The following is a 25,570-nucleotide window of genomic DNA, read 5'->3' as shown; positions in this document are numbered from 1 at the left end:
TGTCTTCTCTCCTCTCTCATCGTCTTTCCTTCGCTCTGTCTTCTCTCCTCTCTCATCGTCTTTCCTTCCAATTTCTTGTGTTTTTCTTTCCTTAAAGATTGATTGCTCTGGTTCCCCTGGCCAACTTCTCTGGCAGGTCTAAGTTCCTGGATGGATTCAGCGTCCTGTTAAGAGAATTCCTGATTCTGAATTGAGTCAAGTCATCAGTTTTCATTTTGGTCACTTTTTACTGGCTTTGTTTTTTTTTTTTTTCTCAAAACCTGGCTGCCATGTATATTTTAAGGTTTAAACAATTTTACTTCCAAAACGTAAACACCTTGGTTCCAGGGGATCTGTCAGATGCCTTTTAAAAACTTTTCTTCAATAAAAACAAATTCTTTCCATTTGTTTGAGAATTTTTTTTTTTTTTTTACAAAAAAATGTGCATTCCTGAGGCCGCAGGATATCTTGATATTCTTTCCAAATGAGCAGAGGGCATAGTTTCAAGGAATCGAACATAGCATATTATAGTGTATGGAGAGAGAGAGAAAAAAAATCCCACTTCTCTCTGCCTAGTTAAATGATTGTTTCACATGCTCTTTGTTTGTAAGGCTGAAAGAACTTCTTTAGTGTCACTTGGCAGATTGTAAGTAAACACAAGAACCACATCAGTCTGGTCATGAACCATTGGTCTACTCTATGATTGAACAAATACATATTTGTTCAAAGTAACAAAGTGTTACTTTGGTCAAAATTAAGTGGTTCATATACATCTTTTATACATGTACCTGCTCTTGTGAGCATTCTGACAAGAGACCAGGGAATCAGAATGCTATGAGCATAAAGAGAATGCCCACAAGGAGCAACTGGTCCAAACCAGGGACTCCAGGTAGCTCCGTAGAACAGCAGTGCTGTGCTGGGGCGAGCGAGTGAGTGAGCACTTACTGGTGATGAGCTGTGTTGAGACATTTCTAGTAACTTTGCAAGTAAGTTGCTAATCATGATCATTAAAAGTTAAGTTTTGGGCTGGAGAGATGGCTCAGTGGTTAAGAGCACTGACTACTCTTCCAGAGGCCCTGAGCTCAAGTCCCAGCCACCACATGGTGGTTCACAACCATCTGTAATGGATCTGATGCCCTCTTCAGGTGTCTGAAGCCAGCTACAGTGTACTCTTGTACATACAATAAATAAATCTTTTTAAAAAGTTAAGTTTCATATACTTACAATTACATAAATTACACTCTATATAGTATATATATATATATAACATATATATGTATATGCATATGTATATGTATATATGACAGGAATACTATACAATGCTGTGTCACTCTGCTCAGTGACATCATGCCTAGGTTTGCAACCAGCCATACTGTGGGCATTTACACAAAGAAAATTGTCAAGTTTTTCAAGTAGAAGTTTTTTCCCACAGAGGTGAATCCTTACACAATCTAATACCTTGAAGAAAAGATTTTAAGAAGTGTGCAATACATCTGACAGATATCCTGGATCCAAGCTCTTTAAGCTTTGAAAGCAAATTGTTTAAGCCTTGAAGTATACATGGCAGGCAGTATTTGAAAAGAAAATTCAAAGAGAGTAAAAAGTGACCAAAACAAAAACTGGTGACTTGACTCAATTCAGAATACACAGAGCGTGAGGTGAGTCCTTACAGGCGCACAGGTAGGTTCCTGAAGCTGTGATTTCGTCAGTGACAGAGCAGATCACCAATTCCTTAGTGGGAAGGCAGTGTTCAGAACCAGAATCTTCTGGCCACAAGTCTGTGCATTTGTGAGGCTGGGCAGAGCCTGTGCGTGAGAGGCGTAGACCTGGGAAGATTTCTTTGCAAGGCAGGAGGAAGGGAGAAAATTTCTGTGAGATCCAGAAAAATAGATTTTTTTCTTTGCTCGTAAGTACATTCGATGTTGATTTAAATTGAGTTCGACTAATCCATTTTTGAGTGGAGCACATTAAATATCTTCTTATCCTTTACCAAAAAATAAAGTCTCCAGATAAATCCCCCAAAGTAAGTGATAATCAGAAGTTTTCCTTTATCATCAGAAAAGGAAAACACAATGAGAATCTCTTTTCCCAAGAAGGAGAGCTCAAACTGGCTTTGCTCAATGCTTTTCTTATAAATAAGCATATTTAAGCTTTCATTTTACATTATGAAAACTTGACTTTTTCTCCTGAAAAACAAAACAAAATAAAACAAAAAACCAAACTGGTTCTGCTATAACCAACAATAGAATATACCCTGATATTCTATGTTTCTGCATAGAGAGGGGAACACACACACACACACACACACACACACACACATACACACACACACACACACACACACACACATTCTCATGGTGTTTTAAGGTCACTCTTCTCAGTACCATGACGCAGGTGAGAATTGTCAAGTAGAACAAAATGTTTGAATTTATAAAAAAAAATATTAGAGAAAACTGGAAAGCCTGGGACCACCGAGAATACAGCCTTCTCTTTGAAAACAAAACTGAAAGCAAGCTGAACAGATGAAAAGGCCATAAAGCTTTGTAAACAGTGTGGCCATTTGCTTCTTTCTCCAAGACCACATGGGAGGGACCTACTACCCACTCATACAGATAACTAGTAAGAATAATGTGACCATGGGCAGAGGCCATCCAAACTCCCCCACATTGCACTTTTTTTGGTAGAGCCACGAGGCACAGTCTAGGAATGGGTCGTTGACATAGACATCAACAACTTGCCAGCCCCTGTGTCCTGCTCTCAGAGAGGTACACTTAAATCCTTCCTCTCCTGAGGTGGAAGCTCCTAATTGGAAATAATCAAACATGCATGAGGTAAAATGTGAGGTAAAGATATTAAATATTTTCTGCTCTTACAAGCTAACTTTAAGCCTGCACACTTTCCTGGATGAATTAAGACCATAGTATCACTCTTCAGAATTTATCTATCACAGTTGTTTTTTGTAATAATTAAGAGCATTAACCTTCATGGGTGGTTTGGATTTGACATCATCCATGCTACTGTCCCACTGTTCTGTTTAAACAGACTGTAAGATGTATTGGGACTTTCATTTTGGACACTGGTTACTTGAGTTTAGATGGTTAGATGATTTGCTCCAAATCACACGAATGGAAACAACAAGGTCTTGGGTCTGTCTGGTGTCCATCTCTGACCTAATAACTGCTGCCACATTTGAAGAATACATAGTACCTTCAAGCCAAGGAAAGCTATTTATTGTTCCCTTTTTGTTGAAGCATCTCTGGAGTTATGTTTTCATACTGTGACCTCAACCAGGCAAACCACACCTCCACATGAGGCATCCTAAGAGCTTTCTCTGCAGAATTAGAGAATAGATAAGATGCAGCTCTTGTATTCAAATAATTTAGAATACTGTCCAGGAGAAAGGAAGTACAAAATAACCCTAACATATTAATACTATGACTGCTGTAAGAAAGGCTCATGTGACTCAGGGTCCCCAGAAAAAAAGATAAAATGGGACCAGAGTGAGTAAAACATAAATCCTTGGTGACGTCCTCCAAAAGAAAGGAGACATTGTCACCATTTGAAATCTCAAGAGAGTGTTTCTCCATAGTTCCCCACAAAAGAAAATACACATCGAAGAAAACCGGAAGAGAACTGGGTGCTAGAAAAGAATCCTGCAGAGTTAGTGAATTAATGCTCGTGAAACTGAGAAGCATCCTACCAGAAAAAGGCCATTAGACAAATAATATAGATTCTGAAACAGACTTGATAGATAGAGACGGAAGCTGCTCTGTTCTCTTTAATGTTCTCCTAGGTGTTTTGGTCATCTTGTGATCTGCACATTCAGGAAGAATTGTCTAGATAAAACTAAGCACCATCAGGCTGCCTCGGTCTTCTGGAATAGGTTCTGTACTCATCTGTAATCGTTGTTAATTGAATAGATGGCTTCAACTGGAACTTAATAAGTCTTCTTTCTTAATTTAGATTACATCTGACAAACCAATCTTCCTTGGTTAGATTTGAAATTATTCCTAATGTAGCTAAATGATAGCCAGTGAAATCAGATTTATCTTCCCTGAGAGGATAAGGAGGAGATTACCAATATATCTAAAGTTCAAAGGCAGAAACTTGACCCCTAGTTCTCCCTCCTTCTCTTTGGGAATTTCCACCAATGTGAAGCTCTGAGCTGCTTTCATTTGGGTGGGATGCAGGGGTTAGAAAGAGTTCTTCTTCGTCTGCCATGAGGGTGGTGAAGCTGCAGAGTGGGATGATGTGTTTGCCTTTGGACTAGCTATGTCTGCCTCTCCTTGACAGGCTCCCAAGAGTGGGGCAGGCCACGTTCCCTCATGCAGATGTTCCTTCCAGTGCTGAGCACATTTGGTCCTGGTGAGAGATGCTTATAAAGAAAACTGCAGCATGCTGGGAAATTCTTTTTTTCTTTTCTGAACTGGACAGATCTGGCTGAATTCCAACTCTGCCACTCGTCTGACTTCAGGCTAATTGTTTAATCTCTGTAAAATTAACATTCCTTTCTGATAATCAAGTAAATGGATGCTTCACAAGATTTCAGGGAGGATTTGAAATAAATGTATATGTAAGGCACATAGAGAGAGGCTGTGTCAGCAAAGCAAGGGCACTGCTTCTCTTCCACAATGTTCCTTGTGCATAGAGCATGCTCTGGTGTTTGCTGAATGGATATGGTCAGGGTTTGACCAATAGTTAACTGTAAAGGCTCTCATTGCTACTTGGTGGTGCTGTGCCCAAGAGGAACCAAAGGGGGAAAAAAACACCCTTCGTTTAATGTGCTGCAGTTCCCATCCTTTGAAAGTGTATATGCATATACATTTATTGCACAAAAGCAAAGAAATCTTGAGTTTGAAATGGGTCATAACTTATAAAAATGTGTATTATGACAGTATATATTTTTCAAAGGAATCTTGTTGTAGCTCACTCCCAACCGCCTCTGAGGGCTAAATAGGGGAGTAAAAAGGACTTGGCCATACCATATACACAGAGCTTGGAGAAGACAGGGGCATGAACACATCGGTGAGAATAGACTTTTTCATTAGGTCATATAAAACTCTCTCATTCAGAGGTTCAGTTATGAGGCAGAAAAAAATTAGTCCTTCTTCCTCAAGATATGATGAGAACATTTGGGGAAAAATGTCTTATCATAAAGTTGTGTGTGTGTGTGTGTGTGTGTGTGTGTGTGTGTGTGTGTGTGTATGTGTGTTTGTGTGTGTGTGCACTATTGGAAAAAGTGGAAGAGATAAACGACCACACTGGAGAAGAGAAACATGTAATTGGAATTTATCTCGGAGAACAACAATAAACATCACAAGAGAAAACAGAATCAGCTGGATCTTCTGCAGTTGGCACCTCAGTTACTTTATCTTTTGCTAGTTTTCCAGAAGGCCACTGTATTTTCTCTACATACTTGCTCTTTCTTGGAGAGCCTGGCTCTTCGTCCCTGGCTTCCCTCCCTTCTCTAACTCCCTTCATTCTGTTGACTCTGGCAGCTTACCAGAGCTACTCTTGTATAGCCAGTCCATCTATCATGTGTCACTTCTGACCCTTCCTACAGCATGCATAGGTATACTTTGGGTGCAACGATACAGGCACTGTGTTGATTTTCTTCTAGATTATAAAATTTCTCACAAAACAGTAAAGAACAGTTGTTCTTTAAAACAACAGTACTGTTATGAGACAGTTAAGTAAATTTTGTAAAAATATCTCATTCAAATTTTTCTGATAAAGTAAAAGTCCCATCTCATTGAGTTCTTAAGATAATTTTTTGGTAAAATAATTCATTTACATTTCACTTAATAATAATCTACTACATGCTTCCAATTTGTTACAAGAGTGGATTTATCAACACACACACACACACACACACACACACACACACACACACCCCAAAACCAAAAACAAACAAAAGCCACCAGCAGTAACAAAAATGGGATGCAAAAAGCAACATCCTTCTAATTTGCTTGATTTAGCATTTCTACAGTGTAGATACATTGTAAATATCATGGCAGGAGACAAGGCTGTGCAAGCCTTGGGTTTCACTCTAGGTGTAAAGGAGTTGGTAAAGGGTGAAGCAGGACACCTTGATCTGGTTAGTGTTTTCAAATCCCTTGATTACTAAATAAAGGACAGATTTAAAGGGACTTAAGAAAGAAAGCCAAGAGACCAGTTAGGAAGTAGTGACCATAGGGTGTTATCCATAGAGAAACTTTGTTTCAAGGATTCCTGAAAGCTCAAGTTGTGGAAACTTCATATCATATCAAAGTATGTCCAGTCACTGGAGAACAAGGAGCACTCTCATTCCATCTACAACAGACTGGTAGCAGATTGTTTATTTGTTTACGTCCTGGTCCCTCCGCTTTGTGTCTATCTTTCCTACTGAAGATGGTGTTGGTTGTAGGTAGTGAGCCTGGTCATGGTGGACTGATGATAAAAATTTACTAAACGAATTGATGAATGAAAAGGCAAGAGGATGCCTGGCTTGAAGAAGAGCTGTGTGCTGGAATTAGATGCCTACGTCGGGATGCTTGGCTTGAGCTGCACATCGGAGAGAGAGGCAAGTGATGGTCTCAGGCCACAGACACTTTTGTTCATATTTTTTGTATGTTCCCTTCTCTGGGGCTATTTTTAACTTCCACAAACCTAGGCCCCAATTACTCCAGCACTGCTGGGTTACAGGGCCTCTCCGAACAACTCTAATTGGTTTTTAGGAGATGGACTTCAGAGGAATGGATAGTTGCTATTTTTTTTTCTACACTAAAAGAAAATGGCCTTTCATGGAAACCCCAAATGCGCTATTTCCCCAACAGTTGATGGCAATTCAAGCATCCATCTCTACCTGGTACTTCAAGTTCATTAAAACCCAGAGTCAAGTCTAGAAACTCTAGGCTCAGCCACTCCCAGAGAGAGAATTAAACACAGGCCGGAGTCTTTCTTAGTCTACTTCCTCCTAGTTTACCCTGAGATGTGCAACTCCAGTTTGACTCATGGCAGTAAAGGACATCTGGTGAGAGTTCACGGTTCTCTTGCTGAGTTTCCACTCTGTCCCTCTTCCTTGACTACATTTGAAACCTCTTTCACAAAAACACTTTAATGAACGAAATATGTAGTGGGGTAACTCTTGGCACATTTCAGTGGGCACTCCAGCCCCTGCCACCAGGTTTAAGGGGCTGAGATAGTTGAGGTTGTTGTTTCATCAGAGAGATGTTGGTAGAGTAGAGAGGGTCACTGCACACTCCTCAGGGTTGTAAGAAGGTGATGATGAAAACCCAGGCTGGAGACCGCACTGCAGACTCCTGTCCTTTGCTCATGGTGAGTCCTGCTTCTCTCCAGATGGGCATATATGAGCACACACTGGGAGCTTGGCATTTGTGCCCACAGCTCCAAACCTAGGACCTTTGTCTCGTATGATTTATGGGACTCTGATACTTTTTTGCCCTCAACTTTTATACACAAAGGAACATTTCCCCCCAAGGCTCATTAATGAAGGTTGTCCAGTTGTTTTCAAAGGAAGTCTGAGGTGGTATTTGATTATTTACCACTGAGCGCATATGGCACATGCCTCGTGTACACAGCTGACGACAGAATTAGAAGCTTTGAGAGAGAGGACAGAATGGTAGTGTTGTAGAAATTTCAAACATCAAAATAGAACATTCCTCCCAAATTGCTCTCACATATGAGGGATTACTCGGCCATACTTGGAGCTCACTGAGACTCTCAGGCAGCCAATAGTTGTGTTGTGATTGAGTAGCTGTGAACTACAGACTTACTTCCCTTCTCAATGCCATTTTGTTATCCATTTTCAATGAAGAAGCAAATGTGTGGTTCAGCTAGAAAAGCTGGCTGGCAGTGAAGTGGAATTTATAATTCCTACCAGCATACCAGATCACTCCACTTTTTGGGTGACCCCACCTAGGAAATATGCATACAGTAGGAGGCAAGCTATTAACGGACAATACCTTTGCTGACACCTGCATGCTGTTTTCCTGCATGTTCATAATGGCTTCAGAGATCTTGACGTCTATTGGGTCCATGACTGACTCAATGTTGAACGGCCCTTCCAGTCGTTCAGCCACCAGGAGCATTGCATCTGGTAAAAGACAAGGAGGACCCAAATTTTTAACTTCTGTTTTAACGTTTATAGAACACTGGATGGAAAACAATAAATAAAGAACATTCACTCCTAAGACGCTATGTGTTCAAGTGAAATGGGTGGTTAGATCTTAAAATCCTAATATACTTTACTTCACGTGAAGCTTTAGGGCGCTCCCACATCAGTAGAACCATGCCTGAAATATGAGAAAGTCAGTGCACATACAGTAAGTTGAATGTATGTAATTCTACATGAAATCAAAACAATGTTTGGTTAGATGTGAACTACATTTCGAAAATGGGTTTTGATCACCGTTATAGGTTGAATCTGAAATCTATAGAGGTCTATGTTTTAAACAACATGCCCTGTGGTAGTCTGACTGACAAATGCCCTAAGAGCCTCCTCTGGCATTTGAAGACCTGGATCCTAGCTGGTTGCTCTGAAGGGGAGGTGTAGCCTGCAAAGGAGGTGTGGCCTGCGAGGGAGGTGTGGCCTGAGGGGGAGGTGTGGCCTGAGAGGGAGGTGTAGCCTGCGAGGGAGGTGTGGCCTGAGAGGGAGATGTGGCCTGAGAAGGAGGTGTGGCCTGAGAGGGAGGTGTGACCTGAGAGGGAGGTGTGGCCTGAGAGAGGTGTGGCCTGAGAGGGAGGTGTGGCCTGAGAGGGAGGTGTGGCCTTGCTGGAGGAGATAGACCACTAAGGCGGTGGGCTGAGAGCTCAAAGTTCATCAACAGTCCACTCCCTCGGCTTCCTGCTTGCAGTTCAAGATGTGCACTCACAGCCTCCTCTTCGTGCTCCATGCCTGCTGCTGGGTGTCATGGCTCCCCTCCACGATGGCCTCCTAGCCCTCTGGAATGGTTAATCCCCAATAAATTCTTCCTTCTACAAGTTGCCTTTAATTATGTTATTTTATTATAGCAACAAAAAGGAGAGTGGCGTAGGCCCCAGTTTATGGAACTATTTTAAAGGCTGTGGAAGCTTTAGGACTTGAGGCCTGGAAGGTGGGAGTGGGTCCTGGAGAAACTCTGAGAACTGCTTCTGCTTCTGGCCCAAGTTCTCTGCTTATTGTCTGCATGATGCTCCTGCAGCCACGGACAAAGACGCTCTCACTAATATGTCTTCTCCGCCTGAAGTACCTCAGAAACCACAGGCTGAGACAAGTCCTTCCTTCCTAGGTTGCTTCTGTCGGGTATCTATCTGCCCACAGTGATGGAGAAGAGCCTAACACAACTTCTCTTTGGGAAGATGGAGAAACAAGAATCTTGAAGTGCTGATTTGTGAACCTGGACACACAGACATCAAGACTCAACGAACACAGCCTTCTTCATTGGATTTTAGAAGCTCTCTCATGTCCTTGCTTTGTGCTAACAGTCTACCCAAAAAGCTTGTCTATTTAGACTCTTCAGCATTCTCTGGGGGGATAAAGGGCCTTTCTCTCATTTGAGTTGGAAGATTAAGGCAGATTCTGATGTATACCACATGATGTGCTTTCAAAAATGTCTGGGGTGGGGTGGGGTTGCATTGAATTAAATTGAGCTGGATATGGGCAGGGGAGCTGGTAGTTGTGATATGTATACACGAGTTATATATTGGGGGCCATTCTTCTTGTCTGAAGTGTCTGGAAGGCTACAGGTAAATGAGGTACATCGGAGAGACTGCTGAGAAGGGGGAGGGGTGCAGGCCAGTGTCACCGAACCCTGGCCCAGCCTCCATTCTTGGTACAGAGCATACGTTGGTAATCCACTTTCTACCTGTGGTGTGGAACGGACGGTTTTCTGATGGTGGGAACAGGGCTGTGAGGGAAGAGCTGTGCCTAGCATGGTGGAGAACTAATTAGTTACATATGATTTAAAAGAACCATTCAAGGCCAATAGCTTCTTGTTAAATTGCATAAGCCACGCTTTTAACTTATTCACCCAACAGGTCTCAAAATTTTCAGCTGCTTAAACTCTCAAAAACGAATCTTAAAAAATTTCCCCCTTTCCAGAAAAATCCACATTTATTATCCAATACTCACAGAATACAGAAAAGTAAAACAGAGAAGATGAATCTGCCCCTAACCCCACTTCCCAGAACAATACTGTGAGCACTGTGGTACATGTCCTATTTATTTTTGCTTTGTGCATGAATATTTTAAGCATGCAATGAAATATACTGTGCATATATCATATAATCTGCTTTCTAAATGTAATATATTATTAATGTAAAATGCTGTTTATAGTTAGCTGTTTTACAGTACTAATGTGAGGAAACCAAATTTAATTTTACTGCATACTCAACCATGTTCAACCCAAGTCTAACATCAAAATATTTTCAGGGCTATAAAGTAGATATGAATTAGGCTAGTGAGAAACCTTGTAAGAGGATTTTTTAATATAAAAGATATAGAACTGTCTGGAAAGTAGAGATTCATGTTTTTAAAGAGCCCCAGGCTTTATAAGCACTATCAACTCTAGTGTAATCCAGTGTTCCTTCTGCCAGATCTCATATGAGAGAGTTCCCACCCTATTCCTTGGGGAATGAGGAAGAGGCAAGCATTCAGGGTGGAATCAGGAGCAGAAAGAAGCCATCCCATGTTTTCCTCACAGGTGCAAATGGACCCACAGAAATGTATGCATGAGTGCATCACATACAGAAGCCCTCCATCTTTTTTGATTATTTTTCATAGATAACACAGATTGATCTGTATATGTCATGGATCTTTTAACAAAGCAGATATTTCAGAAGATCTTAGTGGCCTAATTACCAATTAGGTGGGAAGAAGATACACTTTATTTCATTGTAGGAGATCATTGTGAAATCCATTTTCTCCTTTGTGGGTTTGAGGGGCAGTTACACATCTGAAAGCTGGTTGCTTCTTTTCTGTCTTTATATCTGTTTGTGTGTTTATCAAAAAAAAATCCCTTATCAAGAAACTTTGCAGCAGGGTTTCTGGTGAGGATTAACTGCTCGTGACAGATGTAATCTAAAAGAGTCAGAAATTCTACTATGGGGAATGTATTGCAACCCCAGAGCTGAGGCCACAGATGTAATTAAAGAAAGTGATAACTACGGAGAACCTGGGTGTTTCATATGCACACAAATCACCATACAATGAGTGCTGGTCTTTCTCAGAATATGTTTCTGTCTTGAGCAGGTTGGGTTGTGAAGAAATAATTTTGCTCATAAGAAAGTCTGTAAGGGAGAGGACACAATTTTGGATTGTACACTAAGAGTTTAAGATAGTCTAAAATGACATAGACTAAGGTCTCTTTAAGAGTTTATTTTATTCTCAGCCATGAACTTGAGAGGGAGTCAGGGGTGCTTGTGGAAGGAGTAAGAAGGAAGGAGAAGAGGGAAATGACTAGATTTAAGTTTTAAAAAGTTTCTTACGCTTCCTGATTGACTTAAGCTTCTTCTTTTGTAGACCCTCCAATCTATAGGTCAGTGAAGACACTTTTCAATTTGTAGTATAAAGCTGGGAACATTTTTGATGATGTCCATCCTTCTGTTCCCTGTTGTGTCAAGCCCACAGCGTGAGGTTTGTCAGTGCCTGGGCCTACAAACTCAACCACCAAACTGCAATGAAATGTCTTCGTGGTGGAGTTCAAAGATGCTTCAGGGGTAGGCAGCTCTTCTTGAAGTTGATTCCTAGCACTCAGAACTACCTGTAACTCCAGTTAAAAGGATTCTGAAACCCCCTCCTGGCATTTTCTGGCCATACACATGGCCGGCCCATGCATATGCACACACACATGTGCACACACACATAAACATGCACACACATGTTTTGGTGACTCTCTCTCACAAAGTTTGCCTATTGGCTTTGGAAATATGGATGAACCGTCATGGTAAAAACACCAAACCAAGTGTTCCCAACCCTGCAGACAGGTTGTTGATTCTTCCATTTCTAATCTTTGTATCAATGTTTTTGCTTTGCTGTCCAAGTTATTGTAAGATAATTTTTGCTTAAATATCTATTTTTAAATTAAGATTATTAGTAAAAATATGCTTCTTTTTCTTTTCTTTTTGAAATTCATTCTTTGAGCATTTCATACACGTATGCAATGCATTATGACCGTATCTGTTTTCTCTTCCTCCCCTTTAATTTCTGCTGGAACTCTTCCAAATTCATGTTCTTCCTTTTACCGTTTTTTTTTTTTTAAAATATAAACAGGCATTTTGCTCGAATGTATTTCTGTGCACTGCATGTCTATCAGGTTCCCATGGAGGGCAGAAGAGTTCTAGGTTCAGTGAGAGACCCTGTCTCAAAATTTAAGGTGGAGAGTGATAGAAGTATCCAGACATTGACTTCAGGCTGACACATCAGCACACAGGGGTGAGAACATCCACAAGTGAATGCACACAGCACACACCCTAAAGCCAATTAAAGAAAGACAACTCCAGAGATTCTTATGGATCCACATGTTTGAAGCAAAATCAAATGCAACAAATATACAACGGTCATTGAAGCTAAGGCAAAGTTATATGTGAAGAAAATTACACATATTCCTGATTGCTGTCATACATAGGTTTTTAGAAAATAAGAATACAGCAGGCCTCCAAGCATCAAGTGGATTCAGAGGCCTGCTACATTGTTTGTAAAGATAAGGCAGGGGACAGGACAGATGACCTCCCCCAAAGCTCACATTTCGATGCCTATACAAATGTACATGTAACTGTTTAAGCATCCCATCCTTAGATTTCTCTGTTATAGAGACGCAATACATGGAAAGGGGAAGCAGACTTCAGAATAGTCTAGAGCCAGCCATGTCGGCTGTACAGAGGCCACGTCAGACACTGCAGGAGGCAAGAGAGTCACACTTGCAGGTCTCAGATGTCCAGTCTTGGACGTTACAAAAGAGTAGTGAATGATAGAGCCTCCTCAGCTTCAGCCCCAGGGCCTGATGACAAGAGGCTCTGCATGGTCCACTGAGAAGCCCCACCTACTTCTGCTGTCTAGCATGCTTCCCATGTGTTAAGCAAGTCAGTTTCTACCTGGGAGCTGAAGAAAGCCTGTCTTGGTACACTTGAATCCCTTTCTTGTGATAAAGTGAGATAAATGTAAAATATATTTTGTGACATCAAGACAGTAATAGGTAAGTTCTCTAAACCCAATTAAGCCCCACAGGGCTGTACTTGGTCCAAGGCCACTGTCCTTGATATCTTCGTTATCTCTGTGACATTGCATTTGGAAATACGGCAATGTGATTCTTAACTCTTTCTTTGGAGTGGCTATCTCTTGTCAATTAAACAAAGACCCCCAGTGCTGTGCTAATTATGAGCTGATTCCTTTTGTGTAGCATCCGGTTCCCCAACTTATGTGTCTCTTTTAGAAAGGCTCTTTGCTTGTGGAAAATAAAATTTGAATGGCTTAGAAGTAGCTGCTACTTTGGCATGAGCTACTGTTGCAAACCAAGAGATATTCTGTTATCACTCAGGGAGGTTGCATCATCTAGAGGCAGCCAGCCAAGGCAATGAGATGAGCCAGGGTGCAAGCAAAGCTGGACTCTGAGGTCGAGGCATTCTGCTTGAACAAACAAGGCTCTGTGTTATAAAAAGTGGGCTTATAGTCAGTAACCATGCTGTGTGGTAGCTGGGTGGTAACTGGGCTATTAACTACAAGCAAACCATTGAATTCACAAGGTCACTTTACCTGCATCTATTACATGGAAATTATTACAAGATACATTAAGTAATCATGGTATGAGAAATGAAGTAAGACAGAGCTTACAAAACAATTAAAATGTTATCAGGTGCCTCCTTTATTTCAAACACAGAAGAGCTTCTGTGAGTCACTGTCTCTAACCAGTGTAAGTCAAAAGAGAGGGGCATTTAATGAGATATTTTGGTGACATATTGATAGGAACTGGTGTGATCAGTAAGGCACATGGATAATGTAAGGATGTATATCTGGCATTGCTTTATGTGCTCAATTAATGTTTAGATAACAGGCACCTTTTGATGGATGATCTCATTACTGAGAGATATGAAACTGCATTATTTTCTTATGATGTGCCCTTAGTTAATTAAACATGACTACAAAGTTTTTAATATTCTCTTCTGTGAAACATGGGATTTGTTAAGTGTCCCCTTGAGTCCAGGTGGCTTCAGTGACTGCTGCAATGAACAGCGCATAGAAGAAATGACACTGCTGGTTCACAGTGCTGTACCCAAGAGAGAGATCTTGTAAGACTCTCCTGAGAGCCAGTGTGTAAGAGGGACCACATGTGGTTATGCAGGATGAGAGTCCCAGGGGGACCAAGATTTCCCGCCATCCCTGCCAAAGCATCACAGATGAATGAAGCCTTCTTGGGCTCTCCAGAGCAGCCAGTCTGTCAGCTGACTACTAAATGCTAGCCCCAGCCAATGCTACTTGAAGTGCAGGAATCAACCAGCTGATTTGTGCCCGTGTCCCTGATACATGGCACTCTGACTTATGAAAATAGTTATATTAAGCTGACACGTTTTCTAATAATTTATTTCTCAGGAGTAGAAAACCAGAGCTAATAGCAATATTTCTGGTACCCAAGTGCTTTCCCCATACTTGATAGGACCTGAACCTTCAGAACTCTAATCAATAATAATTAAAAAAAATAGTTAACACTGGCCAGGCGTGGTGGCACACGCCTTTAATCCCAGCACTCAGGAGGCAGAGGCAGGCAGATTTCTGAGTTCGAGGCCAGCCATGTCTACTAAGTGAGTTCCAGGACAGCCAGGGCTATACAGAGAAACACTGTCTTGAAAAAAACAAAACAAAAAATAGTTAACACTATGATAAACACTTTGTTTACAAGCATTGCAGTAGTTAAGAAAAACTACGATTCTATTAAGGGAGCATCCAGAATACTCAGATGACACTGTAGCCAGCTGGCCTTGCATTAGAAACTGTGTTTCTCCTGAGGTGTGTGTGACAGAGATGAAGGAAGCCATTTTTGTTTTGTGTCTAGGTAAATGACTTATGGAGAATAAAGGATTTGGCCCAGGAGCGGAATATCATTCCTTATGATGGCTTCCTGTAGGGACCCCTGGAGCTGTGTGCTCTCAGGACATATCAAGGGCTTCACCTAATCAGCCGTAGGTCTTTAAAGAGAGCGTGGGAATCAGGTGCTTTGTTGAATGCCACTGGTTTGAAGGTGGGAAAAGTTCAAAGTGTCTGGAGCTGAGTAGAAAGACTTTCCCTTAATGGGATGGGATTAAGTCTTTCTGAAGTAGGTGTGGGGCAAGGATACTTTGATAACTAGAAATTCAGGGCTGGGGAGATGGGTCAGCAGGAAAAGGCACTTGATGCAAAGCCAGATGACACAAGCTTCATTCCTAGGACTTGCATAATAGGAGAGAACCAGCTCCCACAACTGGTCCTCTGACATCTGCATGTGCACTGTGACACACACACACACACACACACACACACACGTATGCACACACATGAATAAATAAATAGAACAAAAATCTAAATCTGAAAATTGAGTTCAAATAGGCCTATCTTAATCTACTAAATACTTGTTTTTGATGGAAATCAAATCTTCAAAATTCTAGTCAATAGTGTTTAACACTTTTATGTTGTTCTCCTGTTGGTATCTTAAGCAATTATCTGAAAAACTGAGAATCATGAGAGCTGAAGAGTCCTTACTTTTTTTGGTTTGCTTATTAATGATAAAATGTAATATAATAAGGGGAATAAAAAAAAACCCAACACATTGGAATTGGACCAATCAAAAGGAAAAGAGCTCAAGAAAAGGCACAAGAAGCAGTCACTATTTGTACAGTCAGGAATCCCATCCTGTTTTTGTTTGTTGTTTGTTTGTTTGATGAGAAAAAGAGTGAATGTTCCTGTCACCACAGATGGTTGTCAGCACGGATGCTGTCCATGGTACTTCCTTCAAGGAGCTTGGAATTTTCATGACCTTCTAAAGGTGACATACACAACTGTTTCTTCCATTTACAAGAAAAATGGATTAAGACAAGGAACCATTTTCAAGATCTCATGGGATCATCTAAATTTATTCTTGAACATGGAATTAACATGTCCAGTCTTTTTATTTCCCTAGAATCCCACCAGGCTCTGTTTAGAAAGCCGTGTTTACCATCACTATCATCCACCCCTGCTTTAGCTGAGCCAAGGTCTTTTGCCCACTGTGAAATAATCAGAAGCAAAACAAGTAATTTTAAACCCTGGAAAGCCCATTCATGGGCATCCATTTAGCCATTATTCTTCATAAAAACAAACGGAAAAAGCAGTTTTTATGTGGGCTGATACATGCTCATGACACAGATGTAATTAGGGGTTCAGCTTTTTATTGCAGTGTGCAGTAGAAATGTATACTGAGTACATACGTCCTTCGCTTTCACCTACACTTATTAATTAAAATGCCCCGTGAAGCCTGAGGTGGGAGAGGTTTAAGGTAAGGCCTGGAAATACAGTAGGGCTCCTAGGGACAGACACAACTGAAGCAGGAGATGGGGCTCAGATGACTAGGCAAGAGGGCAAACTTGAGAGCAAGAAGAAAGCTTGAACATAGAGGCAGGAGGTCGGTACTCTTTGTAGAGACTGAATACATATTATTTCTGCTTTTTGTTTTTTAAATCAGCTCTGTTTTTGCTGTTTTCTCATCTCTCCTTCTCTCACATCACCAAGAAGACTGTTTTCTGAGGGCATTTGATCAGCCTGCTGCCCGTCTTTGTAGGCACAAAGTTGGCACACTGTTGGTACACCAGTAGTCGTCCCTCTTATCAGCCTCACCTGACATCCTCACTGCCCCCTAAACAGCCTTTCCCCTCGGTGTTCAATCAGAATGCTTCAAATGATGTTGTCACTGACTTTGCCTTTACAACTCGACGTATCCCAAAAGGCACGTTTTCCTAAAGATAGACAAGTGACCATCCACCTACTTGACATGCACAACCAGACTCCACCCCTGGTAACGACTCACCTCCCAGTACTCAGCCTGTCCCAGGGGATCCTGCTATAAAACAGGCTGTCGTCAATGACCTCATACATAATGCATTGATCACATATGCAAGTCAGTCTGCTGGATAAAGCCTTGGAAGCAAGCAAGTCAAGACTTGGAACATGTCATTCTGACATCGGCCAGCATGCAGAAACTGTGCCCATGTTCTGACCGGCTGTGCATGATGTGTGGCCCTCTTCCTCTCAGACTTTTAGATTTGTGACACTCAAACATTTGGAATTTTGTGAATCATTGCTTGGCTTTCTTATGAATTTTCTTCCTTGTAAGCATAACATGCACATTATTGACTTCTGTGTTTTGTCTCTTTATAATCTACATCTAGTTATTTTTCTTTTTGTGTTTCTGAGGTTTTTGTTGTTGCTGACATAAGGAACTTCCCTTTTTAAGAAACAAAGAAGACCTTTTCTGATAGAAATCTTCAATTTTTCCCTAGCTTTTTTTTTTTAAATTTTAATTATGGTGGTGTTTGATATGCAAATACTTTTGTTGTTTTTGTTCACTCAAATGTACCACATTAAAACATTTTTTCTTGGTCTCTGCCATATTTTATAGCGTCCCTCCACTTGAAGCTCACGCCCAGGATGTGGCTGACTACATTTTCTTTTTGTCTATTGATCATCTGGCTGCCCCTCTTTCCTTGTGTGTTCCCTCCCCCTCCACTCATGGTTCTCTCTTTCTAGAACACTCTCCTGGAGATATTGACACAGTATACCACTCTACTTTCTCCAGCAAAGGAAGTTCTTAAAGTAGCTTCTTTTTTTAATTCCATAAAACGTTAGTCATCCTTGGCCTGTTGTTTCTATTATGTGCCCAGCAGTCCTTGTCTGCGTTATCAGGTTATTTTCTCACCTTCTCTCTGATGTGTGGCCAAGCTTCCAAATGGCTTTCATTGTCCTTTGTTTTATTTGTTTAGTTCTTACAATATAGTGTGTGTGTGTGTGTGTGTGTGTGTGTGTGTGTGTGTGTGTGTGTAGGTGTAGATGCCCTGGGCATGACTGAAAGCCAGAGGACAACTTTATAAAGTCAGTTCTCTCCTTCTACCATCATGTGACTTCTGTGGATTAAGCTCAGTTTCCAGCATTTATTAAGATTTATAGATTCAGGGCTGTCAGTCCACTGTGGTGCAGAAGGCCTGGCAGAGCCATTCAGCTCATGGCAAAGGGAGTATGTAGCAGAGGCTGCTTACACCATAGCAGACCAGGAAGCAGAGAACACACAAGGAAATGGGAGCCGGGTACATCATCCACCAGCTTGCCCTTAGCCACCTACCTCACAAAACTTCCATAATCCTAAATACTACTTCCAACTGGAGAGCAAGTGTTTAAAACACGAGTCTTTGGGGGACCTTTCAGACCTAACCATAATGAGACAAGAGATCATCTGCCATCTGTTTTGTTCGCTGCTGAGCCCCAAATCCTACAGCAGTGTATTTGGCTGGTCCCTATCTGTGGGTTCCACATTTGCAGAGTGAGCCAAATTCAGATGGGAATGATTTTGTGAATATTTGCATCTTTCTCAACATGTGCAACTATCTTTCCTTCTCATTACTAGCTAAGTGATACAGTGTAACAACTATTTGCATAACATTTACATTGGATGAGATATTGTAAGTAAATTAGAGGTGATTTAGCATGGAAGGGAGGGCATTTGTAGGTTACATGCAAATGTATAATTTTCCTTAAGGGACTTAAGCACCTGCAGAGTCTGGCATCCTGGGGTCCTGGAACCTGTCCCCACGAATACAGAGAGCTGACTACACTTGGCATCTGAGAGGTGTTCACTGAGCATTTGTGAAGTTAGCACTGGAACAAACTTTTAAAAATCGTTCTGTGTTTTCTTCTAGAAACCTAATAAAAGCTTTCTACCCACCTCTCTACCCTAACACCTCCCTCCCTGCCTCCTTCCATGTGTACGGCCACAAATGCTATGAAATTTTATTAGCAGTGGCTATAGGATAAATGGACCCTGGGTGGCTTTTGATATGTTCTAACATAGATGAAGAGTTTGGGTGGGAATTTAAAATCATATTGTACTTTTTTTATTAGGTGGAAATAACTTTTTAGTTCTTTGAGCTTGAAATTGAAAAGCTGGACTGCTTTTGTTTCAGTTGAAGGTTATTGCTAGGTTAACTCCCCTGCCCCTCCTGGAGAAGAATGTGGATATTTTTGGCTGGGTCAAAAGTTTGTTTCCACTGCTTTCCAAGACTCCATGCTAGCCACTAACTTTCAAAATAATTATTGTGATGAATATCCGGTTTGTTTCTTTGTAGTCAGCAAACAGCAGATTGGCAACATTCCTTATCTAACTTTGCCAATCAAGCACCAAAAAGTACCTTTGAAAGGGGATCAGATCCGGACAGGAGTTGGGTTTAACTAAAGAAATCATAGGATCACAAAGGGGGATAAACAATCCAGAATGGAAGTGAACAATTTAGAACACTGAACAGATATCATATTCAACAACACCACCACACCAGGGAGCAACCCAGAAACATTACAATAACTAAAGAACTAAAGCCAAAAGAGAGATTTTAATGAAAATAACTGTTTACTTTGAAACCAAATTCAGCAAGAGGAGGAGAGAACAAATATAAAATCTAATTTAATCTGAAGCCAGCACAAACAAGAGGCTTATTTTGCTTTGACACTGAAAAAGAAAATGCAAATCATGGGAGGGAAGGATTCACCAGTTGTCCTCGCACAGTACAAAAATTAGAATCCACAGGACACTTTTCCAGGCAGCTTCTTTTCAGGAGAATGATACATTGTATTTCATAAAAATACAATATATTCATGAAAGCACTGTCTTACTGCTATTTTATATTCTGAAGTGTTTAGTTACATCACAAGGCACAAAGAATAGGACTTGTAAATCACTAACTTGATGGACATCAAAGTATCTGCTGCTAACTGTTACTCTTCATTGAAATTGTTAGGACTCACTTTCCATATGAATGAGTTGTTATGTAATTTGTAGCTTTAACTGTCCACATAATTCACAGCGACCCACCAGTCTCTGCCTTGAAGATGAATCACAGAACTTGAGGGTGCTGATCTCCCTGAGAGAAGAACTGTCTATCTGGATGTTTCTTGAGTTTCAACAGAGTTTGGACGCTCCAGTAGGTTCATTTAGACCAAACAAGTGATTTATCAGTTGGTACAGAATAACTCAAAGAAGGAAAGCAACTCATTTGATTGAAGCTGTGGAGCTTGGACCAACTCCTTGGCTCTTCTCATGTTATCCTCCACCCCCCTAGGACACTGCTCAGGAGTGCCCAGTGTGTCATCTACTGACTATATTCCAAGTGCATTACTATTTTAATAGGTGAAATAGAACGAGAAAGCATAAAGACATGATATTTTTATCCTAGCTAAGCACACACACACACACACACACACACACACACACACACACACCAATCTGTTTCTTCTTTAGCATTCCCTGATGATTCCTGAGTGACCACAAGGGCATCACGATCCAATATCACCCTTCCTAGGTTATCTAAATGCTCACATTGTTGCTTTTGCCTCATGACCCTGGTATGGTACCCCTGAGTTTTCTTTGACTCCTTAGCTTCTTGGATGGGCTCTGTGGTGTGTCAGGGAGATAGTTGGTTGGGAGGAGGCATGATTCTGAGATGCGTGCGATCTGAGGCCAGAAGTTACCCTGCTCAGACTCTGAGGCTCTGGGCAACCTATCCTCTATGGGCTTTAGGTTCTTTTCTGTGTCTTTATGAGCATGCTCCCTGTTCCGCTCTGGCATTAAGTGCAATGCTGGCATGGGCCAAAGAAAGCAGTTGTGACACCTTGACTAGTACGCTCTTCTTTCGTTTTCTGTTTTATCAAGACAGGGTTTCACACTAGCCCAGGCTGGGCACGTTCACATGGTGGCCTTGTGCTCTTGGCAATTGTCTTGCCTCAGACTTTCATTTTAAAAATGTATTAAAATCACATTTGTTTATCAACCGTAAGCATGTGTGCACCACACCTGCTTGTATCACGACACTGGTGTGGGGATCAGAAGACAACCTGAGGGAATTTGTTCTCTCCTTCTATCATGTAATTTCTGGGGATCAAACTCAGATCATGAGACCTGGCAACAGAAATCAGTCTACTGGGTAAGGTACTTGGCTGATCCGAGTCTCAATGTTTCCCAGTCATGGCTAGAGCTCAGGGCATCCGCTATCGTAACCTCAGAGTCACAACGGTAGCAGTGCCTCACCCTGAGTGCTGAGTGGTGAACCACCACACCTAGTTCGGTTATTAAATCTGCATGAACAGATGGTTCCTTTTCTTCTACCGAGTTCTGGTAGTTTAAGGTTATCAACATTCCTGAAAACACAAGTCCACTCTGAAAAAGGACAGTCTAATGCCTCCCTGATATGAGGAACAATGCTAGTTGCAGATACCAGAGGCCCCTCGATTCAGCCAGACACGAGTGGCAGGCCAGGGTGAGTTGCTGACTCTCTCGCTCACTTTCTCCTACACACTGCCCCCTTCTCTGACCTCTTTGTCTGCAATAAGGAAACAAGACCAGTTCAGACATTTCCAAGTGTCACACAAATACAAAAGTTTCAACTTTCTGCCCACCTATTACATTTAAGTAATTCTTTTCTTTCTCCCTCCATTGCCCCAAAAGTTAATAAAACAAATCAACCCAAGAGACCGTTTGTTTCAGAAGTAGAAGTGATTTCAACCTGCCCAGGAATGAACCACGAACTTCTCTCAGAACCAATAAAAAATAAATAAATGAGAAGTCAGGTGTGCCGACAGAGCTCCCCGCTGAGTACAAACAGAGTGATTAGTGGGAGATTGAGTAAGCAATGGGAGCCTTTTTCCTGTTCGCCGTGCTTGTATTATTAAAAAATAGATTATTTTTTTATTATTTTGTTGCTTAGTGCCATTTGAGCCAAAATGAAAAATATTTCAAAATGGCTTTATGTGTCTGTATCTATGGGTCACTAGACCCTGAAGAAAACTGTGTGGATTAAAAATAGTGAGAACAAAAAACCAAACAAAGAAACATCCCAAACAGAACTCATTTTGCGATGCTGCGACTTCATCTCGGATTCTCTATGAGAAATGACAAGATGCCTTTGTTACTTCCTGCATGATAGCTCTGGCTTAAAGTCATCTTCAAATTATTCCATATGGACACAAAGATCATCCTCCAAATCAGAGAAGAGAGAGAGAGAGAGAGAGAGAGAGAGAGAGAGAGAGAGAGAGAGAGAGAGAGAGAGAGAGAGAGAGAGAGAGAGAGAGAGAGAGAGAGAGAGAGGAGACAGAATGGATTTGAGTCTCAGGTATGTTGGCATGAGTGTGTGTGTGTGTGTGTGCTCCAGGAACCTATATATAACCCACTGCCTGGACTTAATGGCACACATCTGTCACCCTAATCTCCTGAGACAGAGGGACCATTAACATGAGGTCAGTTTAGCCTACACAGGGAGTCTCTGGTTTTGAAAAATAGAACAAAAGTTTACATCAGAGGCTGTGCTCCTTTATCAGCAAACAAACATGTCTGGGAGCTTAAGCCAGCAGCCTTCACTTTGTGTATGACGTGTTCCTATTCTTTCCAAATCTTCTGTTACTATGCAGAATCTTCTAGACTGACTGCTGGAAAGTAACATTGATGATTATGAGGATGTACTGTTACATTCTGGTTTTTGAATGTGCCTATGACCAGGGGAAGAGACAACTGGGTGACACTTCCTACAGTATGAAAGGTAACCCCAAACGAATGAGCAGTGGTTCCCAGGAATGCCAGAAAACAGTGTAGGCAAGCTGGTTAATGGGCCAGGTTCAAGTGGAGGAACAAAATCAGAGATAGTCTGTGTCAGAGTGCTGATCGTGAATGCAGCAGGCAAAGGAAGCAATAAGAATATAAGCTGAGTACAACTTCAGAGTTACTTTTTTAAGAGCGATGTAACTACTTATTTTCAATGAAAATTCTTTCTAACTTCATATAGTTTTGTAACTTTTTTGACAATACAAAAAGGAAAGAGGTATCCAAAGAAGAGAATAAAATCATTGTCATTTATCAAGAAAAAATTGATTATAAGGGAATATTTCATCCCTTTCTAGATGTTAATTCTAGTGTGCATGCATGAAGCCCCAGTCCTATAAGAAGCTTTAACCATTTATTTTTCATGCAATAACATACGGTTGGATATCCCCTGCTGTTTGAAAATATCTGTCTAACCAGCTATGTGTGATTTCATGTCGTCAGTTGTCACACTTTATGTAATCAGTCTTAAAATTCTTAATTACATGTTCATTTTGTGCTCGTGCACATGATGACATGCCACAGTGTGCATGGGGGAGGAGGACAGGTTGCTGGCAGTGGGTATCTCCGTCTATGACATGAGTCTCAAGGATCAAACTCAGCCTCTCTGGGTGGATGGCAGGATCCTTTATCCACCAAACATCTTGCTGGCACATCATTGTCTTACTGAGGCTTTTTAGATTCATAGATATGAACCAGTATAAAATATTCTTCCTATCTCTGATCTGTCTCTATTCATGATTATCTACTTAAGATAGATTCCTTTACATTTCATAATTTATTCATTGAAGAACTAAGTATAGTAAGTGCTCATTTTTATTAATAAACAGGAAAGGTTCAAACTCACCCTTTATATGGAATTTTAATAGGGATAGAAATGAAGGTAAAAGATCATGCCTGTGACCCTGTCATTTAATGGACTTATATTCACGGAGCAGCTGTTTTAGTAGATGGTCCATATTTCATTGAAAACAAGTTATTTCCTCACATTTTAAATGCTACAGTTCTGGTCCTGCTCATATCCAATTTAAATGTCTGGATACGTAGACATCTCACAGGTGCTAAGTCAAGAGACTGATGTAATCAAGAAGGTTCTAAAGTATATATATATTCATCTACATGACTATATTTATATATATGACATTAAAGTAAAAGTGAAACAGAAAGAAGAAAGAGGAACTTGTGTGTGTGTGTGTGTGTGTGTGTATGTGTGTGTGTGTGTGTGTGTTGGGGTGGTGGTTGTAAGCAGTGGGTATGAGGAAGAATATGGTGAAAGTACATGATACTCTTGATTAAAATTTTATTTATGAAACCCATCAGTATATACAATAATATATTGGTAAAAAGTTTGAAAAATAATATTCAAATAAGTGAAAATGTTATAAAGAAATAGTTTTAGGGATGTCCAACCCATGGACTGCCGTGTACACGCATTGTAGGATACCATAAGTGAAACTCAACACAATATCGCAAATTTAAGGTACTTTTGCTACTTTCAGTATTTAGGACTCAATTTAATATTTTATTTTTCGTGCGAACTTTGTAACTGACAAGGCCATATCACAATGTCAAAAGGTTGTGCACACCTGGAAGACCCAGTACAAAGACACAGATGTGGTGTGAAAACTGGCTTTTCTGCCCTGGACTGGCCGTGAATGTCGGGAGGATGTCTAGGTGAGCGCAGCTTATCCAGATGGACACAGGGCTGCGCCAGCAGATCCCAATATCTGGACTAGACAGGTGTGGAGACGAAACAAGAGCGACCTAAACAGTCACCTGAAAGTCACTGTGCAGGTTTAAAAGCAAAACTGTGGCTCCCTTATTTGATGATGTCACCAGGTACCATCCCCTTCCAATGGAACTGTGGGGCAAGGTAGACATGGTGTCCACCCAACCCTCCCGAGGCCACGAGGCTGATGTTATCATTCTTAATCCCATAAAATCCAGGGGTTCCTTGGGAGCAATAGATCCAGACGATGACAAAGATCAAAACTTGTACATTTTAAAATGCTGTATCTCTGCCTTTAAAGTTTCAGAAATATTTCTAAGTGTCCATGCATGAACAGCCATGTAGAGAGGCACAGAGATGCTTCCAGAATGAATCACTGCATCCATCCAGAGGCTGGCACAGAACTGAGAACTTCCTTCAGTGAAGTCCCTCGGTGACGTCAGTGTTTGTTCTGTCAGTCAAATACAGTACCAGTGTCATAGGCCTTGATGTTTTCATGTAAAATCCCTATTTTCTTTGTGTACATTGTAAAAAAACAATTGAGATACAAGGAGAATGTTGATTAACTTCTAATAGAACTAGAAACAAAATCAGAATATCTACTATTTGACGATAGAATCAACTCTAAAATTTGATTTCCAGTGTCTTTCTTTTTTTTTTTTTTTAAAGATTTATTTATTCATTATATGTAAGTACACCGTAGCTATCTTCAGACACTCCAGAAGAGGGCGTCAGATCTTATTATGGATGGTTATGATCTACCATGTGGTTGCTGGGATTTGAACTCCGGATCTTCGGAAGAGCAATCGGGTGCTCTTACCCACTGAGCCATCTCACCAGCCCCCTCCAGTGTCTTTCTATATTGGTATCCTCTCCTAGTTTCTAGAAACATGAGCCAAAGTAATTTTCCCTAATACATCTCAACCTTAAGTCACTTGGGGTATTTAAAGATCTATGATACCATTGTTTTTCAAGAATCTTTGTAAGAGTTTTTTCTCCCCTCCCTCCCTCCCTCCCTCCCTCCCTCCCTCCC

At 41.0% G+C, this 25,570-nt stretch overlaps 1 protein-coding gene across 1 annotated transcript in view; it reads right to left on the bottom strand.

Moving 5' to 3' along the window:
• The window catches only part of Gpc6 (glypican 6), a 1,014,352-nt gene that overhangs the window by 105,359 nt on the left and 883,423 nt on the right, over positions 1–25,570 (bottom strand). The window contains exon 5 of the mRNA XM_021203486.2: positions 7,944–8,074. Within this exon, the coding sequence (XP_021059145.1) occupies positions 7,944–8,074 (131 nt within the window). The remainder of the gene's footprint in view (positions 1–7,943; positions 8,075–25,570) is intronic.

This window comes from Mus pahari, chromosome 8 (assembly GCF_900095145.1).
Source record: "Mus pahari chromosome 8, PAHARI_EIJ_v1.1, whole genome shotgun sequence".
Lineage (NCBI taxonomy): Eukaryota > Metazoa > Chordata > Mammalia > Rodentia > Muridae > Mus > Mus pahari.
This window is presented reverse-complemented; position numbering and strand designations above follow the sequence as displayed.